Raw genomic sequence first — 19131 nt, 5'->3', positions numbered from 1 at the left:
CGCCAAAGCCAAAGCTCCGCGCACCCTGCGGCGGGGAGCGGGGAGAGGGGGGAGCCGGCAGCCCGGAGCCGCGCCGCGGAGCCCCGCTGCCCCCCGCGCCCCCTCCCCGCCCTCCCTCCCGCCCCGGCTCCTCCCTCCCTGTTATCTCCACGGTTCACCCCAAGTCTTGCGGCCGCTCGGCTCCTCGCACACACACACACACACCCCCTCCACTGCAAATCCCCCGCTGAGCCTCCGCCGGGAGGGGCGGGGAGCGGCCAGGACTCCTCCAGCTCCCCGCACCCCCCGGGATGCTCCAGGACCCCCCAGCCACGGAAACCACCAGGGACCGCCTCGGACCCCCAGCTCCCAGGACCCTCCAGGCCACCCCCAGCGGTCGAGCCCCCCCCTGAAACCGTCGGGACCGCCCCAGGACCGCCGGCGACCCCCCAGGGCTACCCCAGCCCCGGGACCCCCCGACTGCCTCCCGCCCGCATCCCCCGCCTGCGCCCGCTGGGTCCTAGCGCACCGCTGAGCCCACGAGGAGGAGGATGAAGGAGCCCGGGCAGGGGATGGGGGTGACAGCTTGGAGACCCCGGGATGGAGAGGCACAGGGTCTGAGAGCACCCTAGCAGCGAGCAGCTCTGCTCCAGGACCCAGGGCTGTGGGTGCCTTGTGTCCCCAGCCGAGTCACAGGCTGCACTGTCGCCCCTGGGCAAGGAGAGCTGAGGATGAGGGGTCCTTCCTTCCTCTTCCTCAGGAGGATGGGACCAGGGCGATGCCACGGAGACCCATGGCCTTTCCCGTTTCCCTTGGGCTGGGGAAAAGGAGCCCCTTCCCTGGGAGTCATTAAACATGAAGTAAGGTCCTCTTTGTGTCGTCTTTTCTGCAGCCACCCCTGTCCCAAACAAGCACATCAGTGTCACTCCTTTGGGGAAAGGCTTACTTAGTCCTGGACTGGGAGATCCCTTATCTCCCCAGCAAAGAGGCTGGGATAGCCGGTATCTCCCTGATGGTCAGGCTGGGAGATCCAGTATCTCCCCGGCGGTCAGCAGTAACCAGAATTTGCTGTCGATTCTGTACTTGCTCCTGACATCTCCGCAGTCTGTCAGAAAATGCATTTTCAATTTGAAAGAGCAATTGTGTTTGCAGAGATAAAATGCTAAGGGTCCCCTAACCTGTGGAGGGGAGGAAAGAACAAGGAGAAAGCTCACTGTTTTATTAGATTAGGTTTCAATTAGAGGCAGAGCTGCCCCATTAATCCCAGACACTGAGGCGCATATCCAAAATGTGAAGGGTTTCACGGGTAAATTTCTAAGCCTGGGCTGTCCGGGTGGATAAAATGCCTTTTTGCCTCACCTCCCTGCTCCTCTCCCAGGGAACAGCAGTCTGCCCAAACTCTGGCTTGCTGCGGCAAATAATATCTTCCCCTTTCCTCTGGGAAACCTTATGCCTCCATTTAGCTCCACAGAGGACAATCCTTGCAGTTTTTCACTCCCTCCCATGGCATTTCATTCACCTTTGGGTCAGTTATAAAGGACAAACATTGTCTTCTCTTTCCATTTGTTTTCCTTGGGGCTCCACTGTCAGGCTGCACCAGGGCCAGCGTGTGCCCCGGCCAGCCTCACACCTCTGCCCTACGGCCCTGGGCCAGGGACACACAGCAGGTCTTGTCCCTGCCCTTGGAGACCTCCCCAGGCTGCACTTTGCTCTAACTTTCCTCCTTTTTTTAAATAGATGCACTGTAAAATCCCCCTAGAAATCACATTTGTTTAATGATACTATCTGGGCTGTGTGCACCTACTGAGTCGGCAGTCACCTCTTCAGGAGCCAGGCAATGCCCCCCTTTAGCCACCCCGACAGCCCGAATTCCCCTGCTTTCCCCCTCTGCGTCATCCCGCAGCCTGTCCCCGGGATCCTGCCACCCGAGCACGAGCACTCGCAGCCGTTCCAGCGCACGTTACACAAATACCCATCACCTACCTCCGGTAAGGACCAGTCTGATGGCATCCATCACACACCATTTGGCGAGGCTCGTGGCGCTGTCAGGCAAAAGGCACTACCACAATTATCCGTAATAATCAGCATCGCTGTCCTCTGTCAAGAACACAGCGTGGTTATCAGGGGTGCAGGATCCCGGTTGCTTTATCCTGTATCATTAGCAGAACTGTAATACATTATCCCCCTCTGAAGTTTCTCCCCGGGCCCGCTGTCGCTCCCATCTGCCTCAGTCCTTCTCCAAGCTGAAAAAATACCCTATTCTGGCATATTGCTCACTGTGGTCAACACATGGTTATTTCAACAGATGGGAATCTGTCAGCGCCAGCAGCTCCCTGTGCTGGCCGTGATGGATACTGCTGGGAAACACCCTGGTCTGAGGATCATCGTGGTCGGAAACCGGGCTCTGCTTCTGCGTGGCACTTGGGGTTGGGTGAGGAGCGGAACATATCAGGAAGTAAACGAGTAGTGATAACACTTAATCTTATTGCACGTGTTTAGGGGAAGGAGGGGAAGTGTGGGCATGTGTGTTTGCTCACAAAGACAGTTGTATTTGTATTCAAGGGTTTGCACACCCTGCTGCTCCGCAGTGACTCCGACACAGGCAGGCTTCATGAGACTGCTGCTGGATCGTAGCGATGCCGGGGTTCCTCGGGATGCGTGGGACAGAGACAGCTGAGACCTCAGAAATACAGTCATTAGTGCCTGCTTTTCATGAGCTCATGGAAAACAGTATTTTTTTCAAATGGGGGGAAAACACAGGCGGGTGAGCTGCCAGCCTGGTGGCACTGTGTGTGGGAGGGGAGAAGGCACAAACCCTTCGCAAACCTCCTGAGGGGGAACTTGGGGTTCATCTGCTTCCTCAAACACATTCCAGGAATTGGCTTTGTGGGATCAGGAAACAAAGCAAACTCCCACGGAGACCAGAGAAGTTTTTGGTTTGGCTCAAACCTGGAACATTGTGTAGGAATGTTACAGATAATTATTTCCCTCGATGCTTTTCTTTGTGGCACTGACAATTCGGTAGTTATTAGCACAGCGATAACAACGGCATTACATCACCCGGCTGAAGCGGCTCCACCTGCCTGGGCCCCCGGGCTCATCTCAGTGCCACCGCAAGGCCGGGGATGCAGGTGCCCGTGTCTACGCCCGGTGCACACGCTGGGGTGAGATTTCCTACGCATCGTCAAAACAGTGAGGTTTGCTGTGAAGACTGATTAACCTTTCCCATTGTAGACTCTTTCGGGAGCTATAACATTCAGGACATGACTGAGGCGTGTATTTAAGATAAGGCCAACCAGCTGAGAGTAAAGATTTCTCAAGCTAACTTTTTTGACACTTATATAAAGTTTTTTCTTCCAGCTTTACTTAAATCCAAATATTTTGGTGGCCAAAGGCGTTGATTCTTTTAACTAACATTTAATGTTAGGTTCTTTTAACATACTTCTGTATTTCTGGCCCTGCTGGCATTGCCTCGAGCTGCCGTCCCCTGTGAATACCTGCCGTCACCCACTGCCTGTGACGTCTGGAAGGAGAGGTCTTTGCTCCCCTGGGGATTCCCAATGGGGATGGCCGTGTCCCTGGGCACTGGCCGTGGCGGGGGTGTTTCTGGGAAGGGGAAGCTGTGCAGCCCCGTGGCTGGGTTAGCAGCACGGCGCCCGGGATGGGTGCTCAGGATGTTCAGCGCCAGCTTCGGTATCTCCCCGCACTCCCCGTGAAGCTCATCCCTCTTGCTCAGCCTCGCCGGGCAGCTCATTTAGTCCTATGGTCAAAAGAGACCTCTGAGGCTTCGCGTGTTTAATAAACAACGCTTGGAGAAAGCGATCCTCTTTTACCCAAATCTGCGATAAACACCTCTCCGTTCTCTGGTGCTTCATAACCTGCAGATATTAAACCCATAAAACTTCTGCTGTTAGAGCCAGGATACAGAGGCTGCATCCGCACGGCGCCGGTGAACGTGGAGCAGCTGAATCACAAGAGGCCACGAGTGGTTTTGCGGGGGCTGGGTTACAGGATTTTGGGCCTTGAATTGCGAGCGATGGTGGGGAAGGGGTTCCCCCCCACCTGCAGCTCGGCTTAGAGCGGGTGGGAAGGTGCTCAGTGGCTCTGCAGGTCAACCTGAGGGGTGACAAGTGCTGTCAGAGGCAGGTATGAGTCAGTCTGCCACATGCAACAGTTACTGCTCGCTCAGAAAGGCAAAGGAGGGAGAAGTTCTGTCAAAATTGCCTTCACCTGTTCCAGGGTCACAGCCCAGAAGCAAATCGCTTTGGCGCTTTATGGGTTAATGCCCTCAGAGATCAAACCCAAGCGAAGAGGCAGCTGTGAAGGAGTTAAAAAGACGCAAAATCAACCTCGACATGTGCTACACACATGTAAAAATGATCTAGCTGGTGTTTTTCTAATGATTCTTGTGAGCAGGGAACCGTCCCTGGAGGGATGCAGTTCCTGGAGAGCCCCCCAGGGACCAGCTCGTGGACCTGGGCTTCATCACATCTGTGCCAGTGACGTGGAAGGAACAGCACGTGGTCCCTATGGAAAACTTCGTGGATGAAAAGGCAGCTGAGGGAATGGAAAAAGATTAAGAGGAAGGCAGTGATATGGATTTCTGTGGATGAAAACCAATTCAGGCTTGTAAACAATGAAGAATATCTTTAGATTCTTAGACCCAGGAACAGGGCAGGCAGCATCTCCCATGGGGCCTGCAGGTGCCTGGTGGGTGGGTGGGTGGGTGGGTGGGTGGATGGATGGATGGATGGATGGATGGATGGGAAAACCTGCCTGGTGGTGCTAGGCTTAAGGAGCTCCTTCCATTTATTGTAGCACCAAGCTCGAGGCAACACTGTCATGGAGAAATGATGTTTCCCCAGCCCCAAACGAGGGCAGGGATGGTTTGTTATTTCCAGACTCAGTGAGCAGAGGCAGCTCTGTGGGTTGGCTCAGGTTCCTCTCTTCCCTGCCTGACCAGCAGAGTTACCTCCTGGCTTTTGTGTTGTTTTCTTTCTGCTTTGTATAACCTCTTCTCAAGATACGTTGTTAAATCTGTGATGTACCAGGTCTTGGCATTGCCTTCAGGGCGTAGAGGAACTTGGTGATTTTTCTTCAGCTAATAAGTATAATTCCAGCTTTTAAAGAAAGCAAAGTGAGGCCACTTTCACAAACTGGGAGAGGGGGAAAAATCCACCCCCCATCCCCCCCCCACCCAACCCCGCATCCCTGCTGCGTTCAGAGCCTGAGTCCTCAAGGAAAAAGCCACTCACTGCGCAGAGATTAGCAAACAGATGAAAACAGATATCGCAAGCTCCGATGTAAATACCTGAATTTCCGAAGCAGGGAGCTGCTGTCAGGGTACATTGTCCCATTGTTGACACAGGCGATGGGGCGCAGCCTTCAGGAGCCGTCCTGCCAACAGCGCTAAGGCTTTGTCCTGCTGAAGAATAAAAAGGCAAGAATTTTTAATACACTAATAGGTGGTATTTGCTGATCTTTCCCCAGAAATACATCACCACATAGTCATTGCAAAACCAGATTCATCCTCCGGAGGCTGAAGGAAGGAGGTAGCCTGCCACCCCTTGGAGCAGCGACTGCATCAGCTTCTCTTGGCCAGCATCGTGCAGTTGGCTTTTAAACAAAATATTGCACAGATGGACTAATGCAGCAGTTGTTTTCTGATACAGAGGAGGTCAGCTTTGGGATGAATTTTTAACAACAAAGGAGGAACTAGGCTGCTCTTCTTGGAGCTGTAAGCGTGTGTGATGGATGTTGCCTCCCTGCGCTGCAGGCTCAGTCCCCCACGTCCAGCAGCTGCCTTGTACAGCCAGGAGCATCCCCAATGAAGTCATTGCTTCTAAGTACAGCTTATTTGTGAACTGCCCCTATTAACATTTTAATAGGCACATCCTTCAGATTCTCTTCCAAGTAGCTCCTGGAAGGGCTGAGCTCTTAGATATGCAGCCTGAATAGTAAAAAAAAAAAAAAAAAACCACTCTGCAGTAATATGCATTGGAGTGATCTGAGAAGTGCAGTGAACCAAACTGCTGGGGATTTATGCAGCTCTGCGAAGCATAACGGTGTGGGAAAGGATGCTTTGCGCAGCTCTTGGGGTGCCACATTCCCCTCACTCTTAAACCCCCACTGCTGCAGGCGTTTGGCTTGAGCGAACCCAAGTGAGTGTGGGCCACAGCACATCTTTACAAAGCCTGTGAAAATAACATTGTCATCCTGTGTGACAAGGGATTCCCTGCCCTGCCCCACATCTCCAGCTCCAGGCTGGCTGCAGGCAACTGGAGGGAATTCAGTCGTGGGAGAAGGAGCCCAAAGATCCCCTTCCCCTCCCACCGAGCCAGCCCCCCTGGCATCCCCTGCACACCCCGTGGCCCCTCCAGGGCTCAAGGCATTGCCCACAGCACCAAATTGGGGTTCACAACTCTTGCTGCTGCCAATGAGCTCTGCTGTTTACTCCGGTGTGCCCGGTCCACCAGGAATTCTGCCCGGGTGAGCAAAGAGCCAGGCGGAGGCGTTGGCTTTCAGGGCAGCACAACGAAGGGGAAGCCTCGAGAGTCCTCGTCTTTCCCAGGTCTCCCACTCAGCGCAAAAACTGGTGGCTGTAAGAGGGAATTGTGGTTTGGGTAACCAAAGCTGAGCCTTTGCCAAAACCAGCAAGGCTTGAAGCTGTGCTCAGCGTGAAAATTGACACAGCTTCCCATGTGCCTTTTGGGCACTGGCTGCATCACATCCGACCCGAATCACTCACCCCAGTGCTCATCCCAAGGGCAACACGTGGGGTGGGATACACCTGGGGTAGGGACAGAAATAGGCAGTTCCCAAAACCAGTAATTAGGGTGGATGAGGTGCTGGGGGGGCATCCTGCGGGGATAATAGCAGCGATAACACTGAGGGGAGACAAAAGCACTGCATGCAATATTATGAAAGAACAAAACCCTGGCAGAATAATTAGGCTGTAATTAAAGGTTATTTCAGATTCTGTGACATCTGAATGTCAACTCCGTAACGCTGTAACAACAAGTTGGTACAGCACCATGGTGCACGCCTGTTAAACGCAGCCCAGGAGAGGCACAGCACAGTACATCCACCATGGGGATGGCAAAATGCTCCGAGTCCTTAGTCAGCACCCATGCAAATACCCAGGGACCCGCTTGAACTGGGGTCCATAAAGTTCTCCATCACTGAACTCCATCACTGCGTCCTGCCTAACTGTCTAGGGCATGAAAGTGCAGGAAAAGGTCTGGCTGAAGCTCCCCTTTCTGGTCTTGCTGTCGCAGATGCTCCCCCCAAACAAGCGTCTCCGATCCGTCCACCTTGACACCTCGGTGCTGCACGGATCCTGCCTGACCCACTAGTTCTGCCAATATGGTCCATCCCAAAGCACAGCGGGCGAAATTGCAGCAGCTCGTGCGGCTAGGCAGCCTCCTCCACCCAGTTAGTGGTTTCAAAGAGTTTCAGCTGATTGTGGGGTTTGATCATTTTTCAATTTTTCCTGCAGACACTGCTCATCGCAGTGTCCAGCCAGAGGAAAAAGCTCTCCCCACTCTGAAATTAATTTGGTTTAATGTTGGAGAAAGCTGCCACGGAGCCCAGGACCTCACATGCAGCACCAGCTGCTCCAGAGAGAGCAAAACCCACACTGGTTTTAGGCACCTTTTTTTCAGGAAAGGGCTAGATGGGACCAAAGTTCCCCCCCACCCCGCACACCCACCTAACCGGGGCTGAGAACCTGGCGTTGCTGATGCCCTGGGACCACAGAGCATGAAGCATCGGGCACAGGGTGCAATTTTTTCTCTCCCCTGATAAAAGGAAAAAATGACTCAGCCTGGCCCAGCCGAGTCATCAGCTGCGACCTGCTCCTTCCTGTAATTCGCAGAGTTCCCGCTTTATTGCCTGAACAGCCACGGCGTATTTCCAGCTAACGCAGGAGGAAGATTTCAGCCTTTGAACTTGGCCATTTCAGTTTCTCAACCTACTTCAAAGGAAAATTTCCTATCCGAGTCGTGGATCACTCCTGACTGGTCATAGCGCTGTGGGTTTTTTTAATATCTCTTGGGAAATAAATTCACAGAATTGGCTTCTCTCCCTTCTCAGATATGAAAGCATCTCCCCAGCTATTTCCAGGTAGGATGAGGAATCACAGAGGGTTCAACTGGAACAGCATATAAATAAGAAATAAGTGGAAAGATGATACTATTTTCCACCTTATTTTTGCATGTTGCAAACATCTCTTCTGGTGATTTCTTTTCCTCAGTTGCTCGTCTGCAAAGAAACCCAGGACTGCTTCTGCCCTGCTCCTGGGGAAGGGTTGTGAAGCGATGGAGACAAACCTTTGACTAACTCGATTCCACCAGCATCTCCTCAACGTGCCACAGAGTCTCATGTTGCCCATGAACCACTGGAGTTCCTGGCTGAAATCACACGTCTCTGGGCTTTTCTGAGGGCCTGAAGAATGAGCGGGTGGTCGAATCTCCCATCACCTTCAGAAATCAGTGACCTATTCTACGATTCTATGTGCGCAGAGTGCTGGAAATCAGGGGACTGGGAAAGGTGCCTGGAGGGTTGGCTTCAGTATCGACAATCCTGGCTTTTATCAGTCTTCTGGGATAGCCAGCGTTGCTTCTTCCTCATTTCTACTCCTTTTTTTGTAGGCTGAAGGCCTGTTGCAACTAATTTGGAAATTTTCTGTTGCAAAATGTGGGGCATTGAGTTCAGAGTGAAACCCTGACACAACCTGCATTCGAAAGAGCCAGGACTGGGGAAACTCTCCCTACGAATTGCTAATTGCTCCCCTTCTCTCTGCAGCTGTCTCACATCTCCAACTCATTTTGACACATTTTGGTTCCTCCTTGGGAAAAATGTTGGTCGCTAAGAGAATTTGCTCAAAAGAACAAGAACGAGCTGTGGTGTCAGTTCCCGATTCACATCACATCTCCTGGCAGTTGCTTCAAGATAATTATCGGGTATCATGTTAGGAGTGGTGGGATGCCTGGTCATCAGCTACTGGTCCTGATAGTCCTGGATCACATCTGCCAGCCAGGGCAGTGTCAGACACTGCAGGAGCGCTGTGGTCCTGGGGGTTTATCAATTTCTGCTTTGAGCCCCAAGTCAGGAAACAGGCACTTTTTAACAGCACCGGGCATCGGTTCAGCATAACGTGGTGCTGACATCTCTTTGCTGCTTCAAATCAGCCTCTGGCAAGCTTTGCACTTGGATAGCGGTTTGTTTATCACCTCTTACCTCTAAAGATAATCTTGCCTCTTTTCCCTACCTCTTGTTTTGGCACCAGTGTCTCACAGCCCAGCCAAGGCCCTGCAGTAAGCTCTCCTTGTGGGGAAAGCAGGGAAAACCCCGTCCCAAGGAAGCTTTCCTCCTCACTGACTGTCTTTAAGGCTTTGAAGAACTCCCTCATCTCTCCCATCCTTGTCTAAAAGGTAAATAAATGCCTTGGGGCAGAGCTGCCCTTGCTGGGTGGCCGTGCAGTGCTCGGCACGGTGGAGCTGCCTTCAGATGGGGCTTCTCACGCACAAAGCGCTCCCTTAAATAAACACTAACTCAGCCATTCCCCGCCCACGCCAGGAACGGCATGATGAAGTCTTGAGCTTCCCCATCTCAGCTGTAATTGGAGATGCAGATGCGTGGAGAGCATCGTTACTGAATCACTGCTTGAAGGTTTTGCATATTCCTATGGAAGCTGCAGATGGGATTAACCATTTGGGACCTTCTCCCGCCGGGCACCAGTGCTGCTGGCAGCACCCTGCGGGTATGCCATGCCAGCTGGCCCTGTGCCACCCGCCTTGCTGCAATGCGCAGTCTGGTGACACGGAAAGTGCTTCTTTGTGGCCAGCCACAGCATCAGCTTCTGCAAATCAAATCTGGTCAAATCAAAGCACGAGCAGACGTCCCCTTCTAGAAGGCTTCGCATTGGCATTTTTTTTGCTTTCCTTCATTGTAGTCATGCTTGATTTGGACTTTTGACCATGGTACAAATCTAGTTCTGGACACTTGCAACAGGAGAGTTTTCTTGAGCACTAGGTAGAGCTGGGGACATCAGTAAGCCTGGAAAACCGAGACCTGGTCAGTCCATCTTCTGCTGGGGCTTTCTGGAGGCTCCGCTCTGTAAATGAAGCTTGTGGTGAGCTCCAGTGCCACACTGGTTGCCGGAGGGCACTGCGCAGGCAAATCCTGTCCCTGAGCATACGAAGCAGCTGTATCAGACCACAGGTCCATGTAGCCATGGTCACACAGGACGGGCAGGTAGAGCCCAGCCATTGTGTGTTGGCGAGCGTGCAGCAAGCTCGCAGCCGTGGGCAGCTCAAGGGGAGCCGCATCGCCTCACCCACCCCATAACTCCATTAACTCCATCCCCACCAGCTCCTCACACCCTGGAGATGAGGCTTCCTGCAGAGAGGGTGCTCCCCGCCTGCGCCGATGGCTGCCCGGGTACGCTGCATGGCACTGCGAGCAAGGGCAGGCATCCATGGCGGGGCATGCAGAATGCTGTGAAATAGCTTTTATTTGCTTTTATTTATGTTTATTAATATTTCCTTTTCTGAAGTTCGGTGCATGGAAATGTTGCTTCTTCATTGTAATTACAGTGAAAATACTATAGATAGGATAAATGCAATAAAAATGGAATTTGCTTAAAAATCAGGAAATAATTCTGGAGAGAGGTTTTTGATTGATTGGTTGCTCCAGTGGATGCAGTTTTGTGACTATGGATGACATCTTTCCCAGAGCACTGTCTTAGCTGAATAGTTTATATTTGCTCCTCAGTATATTAAGGCCATTCATTCTTGCCTGCCAGACAGCCATAAGCAGGAACTTAGCATATATTTTATCTGTGAAAAATCCACAAAAATACACCACAAAGCCCCAAGGGAATCCAGGGCTTCAGGGTAGATCCTGTCCCATGTGTGAGGGTCTTTCTGTCCCCTGGGTTTGTTGCACCGGTGGAGGAAAGACTAATCCATGGGCCTTTCTCTCTTGTAATTAACACTTTTCTCTAGGTAATTAAGAAGTCTCCAACGTCAAAAAGTGCATGGAGGAAAACAGGCAAAGAGCCCTGACTGATGCACTCCTGCGTGCCCTGCCAAACCCCCCTCTGCAGGCAGCATGGGGTGGAGAAACTGTCTCAGGGTGACCTGGTGGGGACAATGATTCCAGAGAGAGTCACAACCCCCACCAAAGCCAAAATAAAAGGACTTTGCCCCCAGCGATGAGCCCTGCTCTGACAAGAGCTCCAGGGAGAGCTGCTGGAGCTGTTGCATCTGCAAGTCCCCTCTCTTGCCCAGCCCTCCAGAAACCCCTCCTGGTTCCCATGCCCTCGATGGGTTATTGTGGCATCCAGCTCTGGAACAGCAACAGCAGGGAAGAGCGAGTGCGGGTGCAGCGGGCTGCTCCGGCTTCCCCAGAATCAACAGCAGCATTTACACTGGCGGCAGCTGCAGCCGGTTTGAGTTACAATGACAAGCCATGACAGCAGGGTCAAGGCTGGCATCAGCAAGGATATGGGCTGGCATCGGCACCAATGAGTTTGGTACCCACCACCTAATGCACCCCCCCCCCCGCCCCCAGCCCTGCCTCTGCCTCATTGCACACAAACGTCTGACCCTGAACTTTCAACTTCATGGGTTTCGAAAACTAGAGGCCAGATGTGATGAAATCCTGCCCTGCAGAAAGCGGTTGGAGACAGTAAATAAGCCACTGCGGTAGTGTAGGAGCAGCGGGGCCCAGCAGGGAGCAGGTGGACGTGCCCGTGCAGGAGGTGGACACGCAGGACCTGGTCCGTGGGCTGCAGGCACAGCGCCGGGAGCTCCCACGTGGAAGTAACACAGGACAAAGCCTCGGTCCCGCTCCCTCCTGCCTGCGGGACGGGAGGGTGATGCTGAGCAAAAACGAAGGCAACAAGAGCCGTGATGAGCAGAAGTGAGGGTGGGAGTGGGAGGTGGCTCTGAGGGATGAAAATCCCCTAGCAAATAACGAGGCTTGTAAATTAGCCCTACTTAATAAAAATATGTGAGTAAATTAACTTTGCCTGCTGGGTAAATCTGTTCAGTATTTCTCTGTTGCACCATTAAGCAAACTCTGGCAAGGCAGCTTACCTCTCGAGCACATAATGTGACTCTGTAACGGGTAACGTTTTCTATTTTGTTATGCCTTTATCTTGCTGAGGAACAACACCTCACAGGAGAGCAAAGCAATTTCCAGCAGCTCTGGTCCCGCTGCACCCCCCGCCCCCGCCCAGGGAACGCATCACAGCCTGATTTGGCCCCAGGGACGACGTGGCTGATGCGCTGCACAAGCTGTTCCTGCCGAAGCGGGGACCGTCGGAGCATCCTCTGCTCCTCAGGGCCTCCCTTTCCATTTCTGTTCCTGGGGTCCTGCTGACATCCCCAGGGAGGTGAAAAAGCAAGTTACTGCAGGGACTAAGCTCCTTCCAGCCGTGCTGGCAGGTCCCCTCTGCTCGCCCTGCACAGGCTGCCCCAGGTGTCACCTCTGTCACACACTTCTTCGGGTTTAACTCCATCCCTGTGTTTTCCCCACGACTCTCCTTGCTGGTCCCTCAGCCTGGAAACCACTCAGAGCTCATCTTCCCTGAGTCTCCCCCTCAGGTGTCACGTTTACCACCGTTCCCTGGGTTTAGTTTCTTACGTGGAAGTCTGGGGCTCTGGGTTAAGTGGCATAATGGCAAAGAGCCAGCTTTCAACATCCCTTTTCTCCTCGAAACACATTCATCACTTAAGTATGTACAATACATGTCTATATTTGATGACATCAACCCAGGCAGCAGTAGTCTCGTGTTAACACCTCTTCACGTGCATTGGTTCAGTGACATTCAAGTGTGTCAGCCTTTAGCATACACACATTTTAACATCAGCACAACTTCACCTCCGAAATAACCATAATGGGTATCAAACTGACTTCTTCCTTCCTACAATTAAAAAAACCAAAACCCTTCTGACACTAATGAGATGACACAGGCAGAGCGTAACACTTCACAACGTTTGTTACCATCCTTTCTCAGCGCTGCCATGAGAAAAGCCAGGTTTTGGGCTACCACCCAACTCTCACCTCCTCACCGGTGCTTTGCAAGGTGTTCACCTTCCAAAACCAAATTCTTCCCGTGCTGATATCTACATGGGTATTGAAGCAAAAATCCATGTGTGAGGGTCACGAGGCTGAGGAGACGGATGGCACGTGGGGCACGACCCGTTGGCTCCTAGGGCAGATGTCCAAACGAGGGCAGGAGAATTGACCCCTACGTGCAGGCAGGTGACAGGGGCTCTGCTGCCCATGGTTCCCTGCCAGTGACCCTGCTAAAAGTGGTGTGACACCCACCAAAGAACTTACCCCTCTCATCCTTAGTGTCTTCTGCAAAATGGAACTGGGAGCACATCTCTGCTTCATGAAGGGTTTATGAAGGCTGCAACTCTGGAGGCAGAGCGGCAATACCTCACACTGATTATTATCCTTTCAAGCAGATGTAATTATGCTAATCAAGGCTTGTCTGATGCTGAATTTTACAATCTAGAAGTGCAAAGTTCCGAGGACTAGTCTTTAGTGGTTAACATTTAGTGGGAGATGAAGGAGACTCTAGAGAAGATGTCAAGAACCGCTCTGGACTGGGACAGCTTTTTGCTAATAAATATGATTTTTGAGGCTGAAAAGGGGTGTTTCAGGAGTTGCTTCACATGCTGCTCAGCTGCCCCGGCTGGAAGCTGGGCAGCGCTTGTCTGAAGGATTCAATGGGACACTCAGGGTCGTACTTAGTCCTCTTAGTCCGTCTCTGTGGTCTCATTCACTTCAAACCCCCATCTGAACCTGGAGGGCCTATCTCTAAAGCAAAGCCAGTCCCATGCTGGTCCCCAGAACTTCACCATTTCAGCCTCCTCTCCCCCATGTCCCAATCTCCTCTGAAGATCTCCCTTGGAAGGCAAGGAACTGGATGTTGATCAGGAGGGTTCCTCAAATGCTGCTGGCCATTAAAAAAAAAAAAAAAATAAAATAAAGATTAATGCAAATCTCTTGTCAAAAAGGCAAGCCTTCCCAAGGAAAACCTTTTTATAAATATGTGCTTGTTGGAAGAAAACATGCTTCTGGGATGCTTTGCTGGCTGAAGGAGCTCCTCTGTTCTCCTCCCAGCTTTTTTAACCCCTGGATCCCGATAATTTGGGCTACTCAATGGGCATGTGGAAATCTATTTGCTTTCCCCAAACAACGACACAGAGCATTTTCTACAGAAACCTCATGACAAAGCCCCCTAGTCGCTGTAGAGGCAGAAAAGTGCTTGGATTAATCATCAAAACAGCAGGGAATTAAGAAACCTAGGGAGATGAATGCACCAGGGTTTTGTTAGATAGATGCTTTCAAAAAAAAATAATCCAGACCTACTTTGTTTCAAGCACCTCAGAAGCTGAGAGAATTCAGTGCATCCGGCTGCAGCTGCCACTTCAGTTCTGTAATTTAATCTCATTGAGGTGCATTATGTCAAATAATTACCTTAATGAAGACTCTAACGGCAGAAGGGAGGAAAATAATAGAGATACTTTGAAGAAAAGAAGATACGAAGTTGCTTTTTTTTTAACCTGGCACTGATTTATCTTCCCCTCCTCTGACTCTTGCCCTTACAGATGTGGCCGATCTGACTCTCTTTCAAAAGTAACGTGTTTCAGATGCTGCTCCAGTGATGGATTTTTGGCATCTTGGATACAATACCATAGTTTCTCAGTTTGAAACAACGCCACACGTAAAACCGGCTCTCGGTTCAGGCAAGTCCAGCCCTCTAAATCCTGCTAGCTCCCTGTTCCCTGCAAAGTCAAGTTTCTGTCTACCACATTTGAAGCCCTCCAGGATGTTGGCCTAAATTAGAATCAAAGAATAATATAATCCTTTAGGTTGGAAAACACCTTTAAGATCATCGAGTCCAACCATAAACCTAACACTGCCAAGTTACCAGTAAACCATGTCCCTCAGTGCCACATCTACATGTCTTTTAAATACCTCCAGGGATGGTGACTCCACCACTTCCCTGGGCAGCCTCTTCCAATGCTGGACAATTCTTTCAGTGAAGAAATTTTTCCTAATATCCAATCTAAACCTCCCTTGGCACAATTCGAGGCTATTTCCTTTTGTTCTATCACTTCTTACTTGGTAAAAGAGACTGACACCCAAATTGACTTTTATTGGCTGGTCTCATCCTCTTCTAAGGTCCTTCAGCTATTTTATTTATGTCTTATTTCAAAGAGCCCTTGTGAAGTGATTTCGTAAAGCCCTCGTGCTGATTTCCGCCACCACCCATGCCCAGGATGTGCATCTCATGGTCATATTGGCCTTGAATTTATTTCGGTTGGCTGAAATGACACTGTCTTCGGTGAATAAGCTGTCTTCTAAAGCCTAATGTTTACCCAGTCTGCACAGGTTTCTGTGCATGAAACCTGAAAGAAAAAATCCCTGAAAATGAAATTGATCACCTTAAATGAGTTTCCTTTCTTACTGCCTGAAGGGATAACTTGCTAAAGAAAGGAAGTGTGTACTTCTTCTAGCATGGATGAGGTGAGGGAGGCAAATGAGCTCTTCCCCCACCCTGACTTGCACATATTTCCCAGTTAGCCTTGCCTAATGCTGTGGATATTCTCCAAGTCATATGAGCTATCTCCCACCATTCCTGGAACAGCTGACTCCAGACCTTCTAGGTTTAAAAAAAAAAAGGGAAGTAAATTTAGTCCATTTTTCTTAAATTGATGCAAAGTGTGGCATTTCACCATTTTCCTTCTTTTTTTTCTACTTGGCAAATATTTTTCCTCAGACTCCAAGCACTTCTCTGACTCTGGAAAATTAATCGCACGATCCCGTCAGAGAAGCCTGCGCCCAACCACTGCCATGGCTCTCAGGCATCCCCTGTGTTTCCAAAAGTACCCTTAGTTTCTCACGCGTTTTTTTCCCTCCTTGTGCTTCCTGGACAGCTTCTTGTAGAGGTAAAGTGCTCGCTTCTCCTCCCAGCTCTCGAAGAAGGAGCCTGCGATTTTTCTGCACAGGCGGTGTGCGTAGGTTTGCAGGAATACGGTGGCATAGAGGATGCAGAAGAGCAGCCCCACAGCGAGCAGCACAGAGGGGTTGGGAGGCGTCGGGCGGCTGATCCTGCAGTGGGCAGAGCTGAAGATCAGGTAGTGGTGGTAGCTTCCTTTGAAGTCCTGAAGTGGTAATTCTTTGGAAGGAAGCCCCAAAAATTCCAGAAGAGAGCTTAGGATCCCTATTTTAGCCTGAAATAAAGAGAGTTAAAAGTTAAACAGGGTATGACCAAAACAAAATCAATTGGTTACTACAAAAACATCGGCCTGGGGGGGTGTAATCACCATTACAGCTTGTTTGGGTGCATTAAGAGAAGGACGTTGAAGTTCATGTACACCTCAGGCTGAGCGAGAGTAACAGCACGATGTGTAGGCGCGGAGTACTTGGCCCGGTGAGACTCGATCCTATCTGTCATCTTTACCTGCTGTTACAGAGCTCATAACAGGTATTCGCCGTGTGAGATTTACAGTGAAACACATAGCACAGACGGCAGTATTAGTGGCTGCATATTTAAATATTTGAGTTTTTTTTTCTGATCCCTGATTATTTCACTGCAAATGCGTCATAAGCCGCTATCTGAGATAAGGAACCCTGGGGCTGGGGAGGGGGGCAGGCTGCACGGCAGAAGAGGAAGGCTAAAAAAATAAACCAGAACTAGTCCAAATAAAGGATATTAAAAGAGATAGAAACTGGGGAGGCTTGTGAAAAAGATTGTGCAGGGTGACAACAAAGCCAGTGAGCAGGACTTTCTCCTTAAAGAACAGCCAGTGCAATAAGATGAGGAGATATCCTCGCAGCCGAGACGTATATTCATCCACTTCCCCCTTCCTTTTGTGCTTGCACCCACGCTGCAGCTGGGGGATGGTGCCAGGGAAGGGACCCGAAGACATGGGGACATCTGGCTGCCCCATGCTAGCAGTGCCTTTGCAGCGTGAGGCACTGTTTGCTCCCCTTCTCGCTCCCAAGAAGCGGTAATTTGGAGCAGGCAGATGCTGCTATTTGGTGCACTGGAAGAAGCAACCAAGGTTGTGCCTCTGCCTCCTCCTCCCCAAGCCTGTTCCTTGTCCAGCTGGCTGCAGGGAAGGGAAGCAAGGGTCATGTAAGTCAGGCTACGAAGACTGCAATCCCCACCGCCACCTCCTACGATGTGACACAGGTCTGGAACCTTGGAACAGGTTGCCCAGAGAAGCTGTGGCTGCCCCATCCCTGGAGGTGTTCAAGGCCAGGCTGGATGAGGCTTTGAGCAACCTGGTCTGGTGGGAGGTGTCCCTGCCCATGGCAGGGGGGTTGGAACTAAGTGATCTTTAAGGTCCCTTCCAACCCAAACCATTCTGTGATTCTATGACACACAGCGGGGTCCCCGTGCAGGGAAGGAGGGGACCCCAGCACTTACACTGTATTTGATGTTGAGAGTGACGGGCACTGTGGAGAACTGAGACGCCTTTCTCTCCGCGGTGTCTGCCAGACTGAACGCAAAGTGGTCCATCGCCACGACCACCAGCATCAGCAGCAGGGCCACAGTGAGGAGCATGGCTTGCACGAGGCACAGCATCACTTCTTCCCGGGACAACTTCATGCCCGTTGGTCGAAGGAGGTTTTTGCATGGGCCCACCAGCAGATGAGCTTCTTTTCTGTCCACAGCTAAACGCTCCAGCTTCTTGGTGACGTAAAAATTGTCAAAGCGGAGGTTGGTGAGATAATTTTTCAAATACCAGGTGGACTCAAAACAGAGATAAAGCATGGAGAAGCCAGCAACCAGCTTGTTGCCTACTCGTACAGAGTCTTTGACCAGTACTTCGACAGCCAAAAAGTCCCTCCCAATTTTCTCGCCAGCAAGGTGCATTTGCTGGTAAATCAACGAGCTGTTCTTAAGCAATGAAAACTGAAAGTGTCCATTCATAGGCCTATGAATATTAATGGAATTGCTGGTTTCTTGGATTGCATCCCCAAACTCCCAGGCAGCTGTCCCTAGCAGAGCGGTTGAGTTCAAAAGACTCTCAGAGGAATTCTTGCAGATACACTGAATAACCTGCAGTATGGTCTTAATGTTGCTTATGATGTTGGGTAGTATGTTAACCACCACAATCATGGTGCAGGTCGACAAGAGAAGCTTCCGGCCTTGTTTGGTACCTAGCGTAGGCATGATCATACTGAAGACACAACGGGCGGGATGCACCAAGAAAAGGGTCAGGAGAAGGAGCAGACTGAAGGAGACGGCCATTGCAACAGAGAGGTGCCAGGAGTACTCCAGGGAAGCGAACATCCAGTTGTAAAAGAGGCCTCCTATCACCGCCGCAATGCAGGAACACTGTAGAAACAAGGTCCACAGCTCTCTGCCATTTGCTGGGACAGGCTTGGAGTAAACCAACCATAGGTCTGCAACGGTCCTGCGCACCTTTGGGAACAGAAATTCTTCACAGTAGACACGGGCTCCCATCCTGCACACAGAACAAGTGCCCGGGTGTTAGCAGAGGAAGTACAGAAACGCGCTAATTAGGGGGCTTTCTCAAGATGATCACTCATGGGTCTTTCTAAGGTCCTTCTCTGAGTGTCTCTGGTCTCACTCTTCTCTACCTCTCCACTAACCTGGATAGCTGGGACTGAGATCTTCCCGGGAAGCATGCAGGACAGGGAAGTTCAAGGCATTTCTTGAAAGATCAAATACCAAGTACAATGCGACTGCTCCTCCTCTAAAGCAAGCACAGGAAAGCATTGTACTCTTCTGTAAAAATCATAATAAAGCTATTCAGAGGGGTCATCTCCTTAGCTGTGGCTAAGAGTGGCTTTAGTGGTTATTTAGAGGATGCTGGAGGGAGAAAGAGGCGGCTCCTGGTTGCTGTGGACATCATTATATCAGCTCTGTAATTACAAGGTGTTCAATGGATAAGAGGCAGTTGAGTGGGAGTTTCTGGTCTCCCTGCCTCTCAAGAGAGACCAAACAAAAATCTGCAGGTTTAAGGGTGACAGATACAGAACTGATCAGAGAAAACAGTTTCACATTGAAGCTCCGGTGCCAGAGGAAATCTCCCAGGAAAATAATTTGGCCACTGCAGACAGGATGAAATGTCCCATAAAGCTATT

The 19131-nt window shown here is 50.9% G+C and overlaps 1 protein-coding gene across 1 annotated transcript; it reads right to left on the bottom strand.

Annotated features, from left to right (window-relative positions):
- Positions 1-13506: 13506 nt before the first annotated feature.
- OCSTAMP (osteoclast stimulatory transmembrane protein) lies at positions 13507-18658 on the bottom strand. Its single transcript, XM_054218610.1, has 3 exons — positions 17444-18658; positions 15898-16241; positions 13507-13957 (listed from the first exon to the last, which is right to left on the bottom strand). The coding sequence occupies exons 1-2, from the start codon at positions 18485-18487 to the stop codon at positions 15900-15902; spliced, it is 1386 nt and encodes a 461-aa protein (XP_054074585.1). The 5' UTR covers positions 18488-18658; the 3' UTR covers positions 13507-13957; positions 15898-15899.
- Between the last annotated feature and the right edge of the window lie 473 nt (positions 18659-19131).

This window comes from Rissa tridactyla, chromosome 12 (genome assembly GCF_028500815.1).
Source record: "Rissa tridactyla isolate bRisTri1 chromosome 12, bRisTri1.patW.cur.20221130, whole genome shotgun sequence".
Taxonomy (NCBI): Eukaryota; Metazoa; Chordata; class Aves; order Charadriiformes; family Laridae; genus Rissa; species Rissa tridactyla.
The sequence above is the reverse complement of the archived record's forward strand: the minus strand, read 5'-3'. Positions and strand labels throughout refer to the sequence as shown.

Bases quoted from the DNA above. Each gene is read 5' to 3' on its own strand.
- OCSTAMP (XM_054218610.1), bottom strand. From the start codon at position 18,487: ATGGGAGCCCGTGTCTACTGTGAAGAATTTCTGTTCCCAAAGGTGCGC. The intron at 16,242-17,443 runs GTAAGTGCTGGG...TCTTTATTTCAG, and splicing joins CTCTCAACATCAAATACAGT to GCTAAAATAGGGATCCTAAG.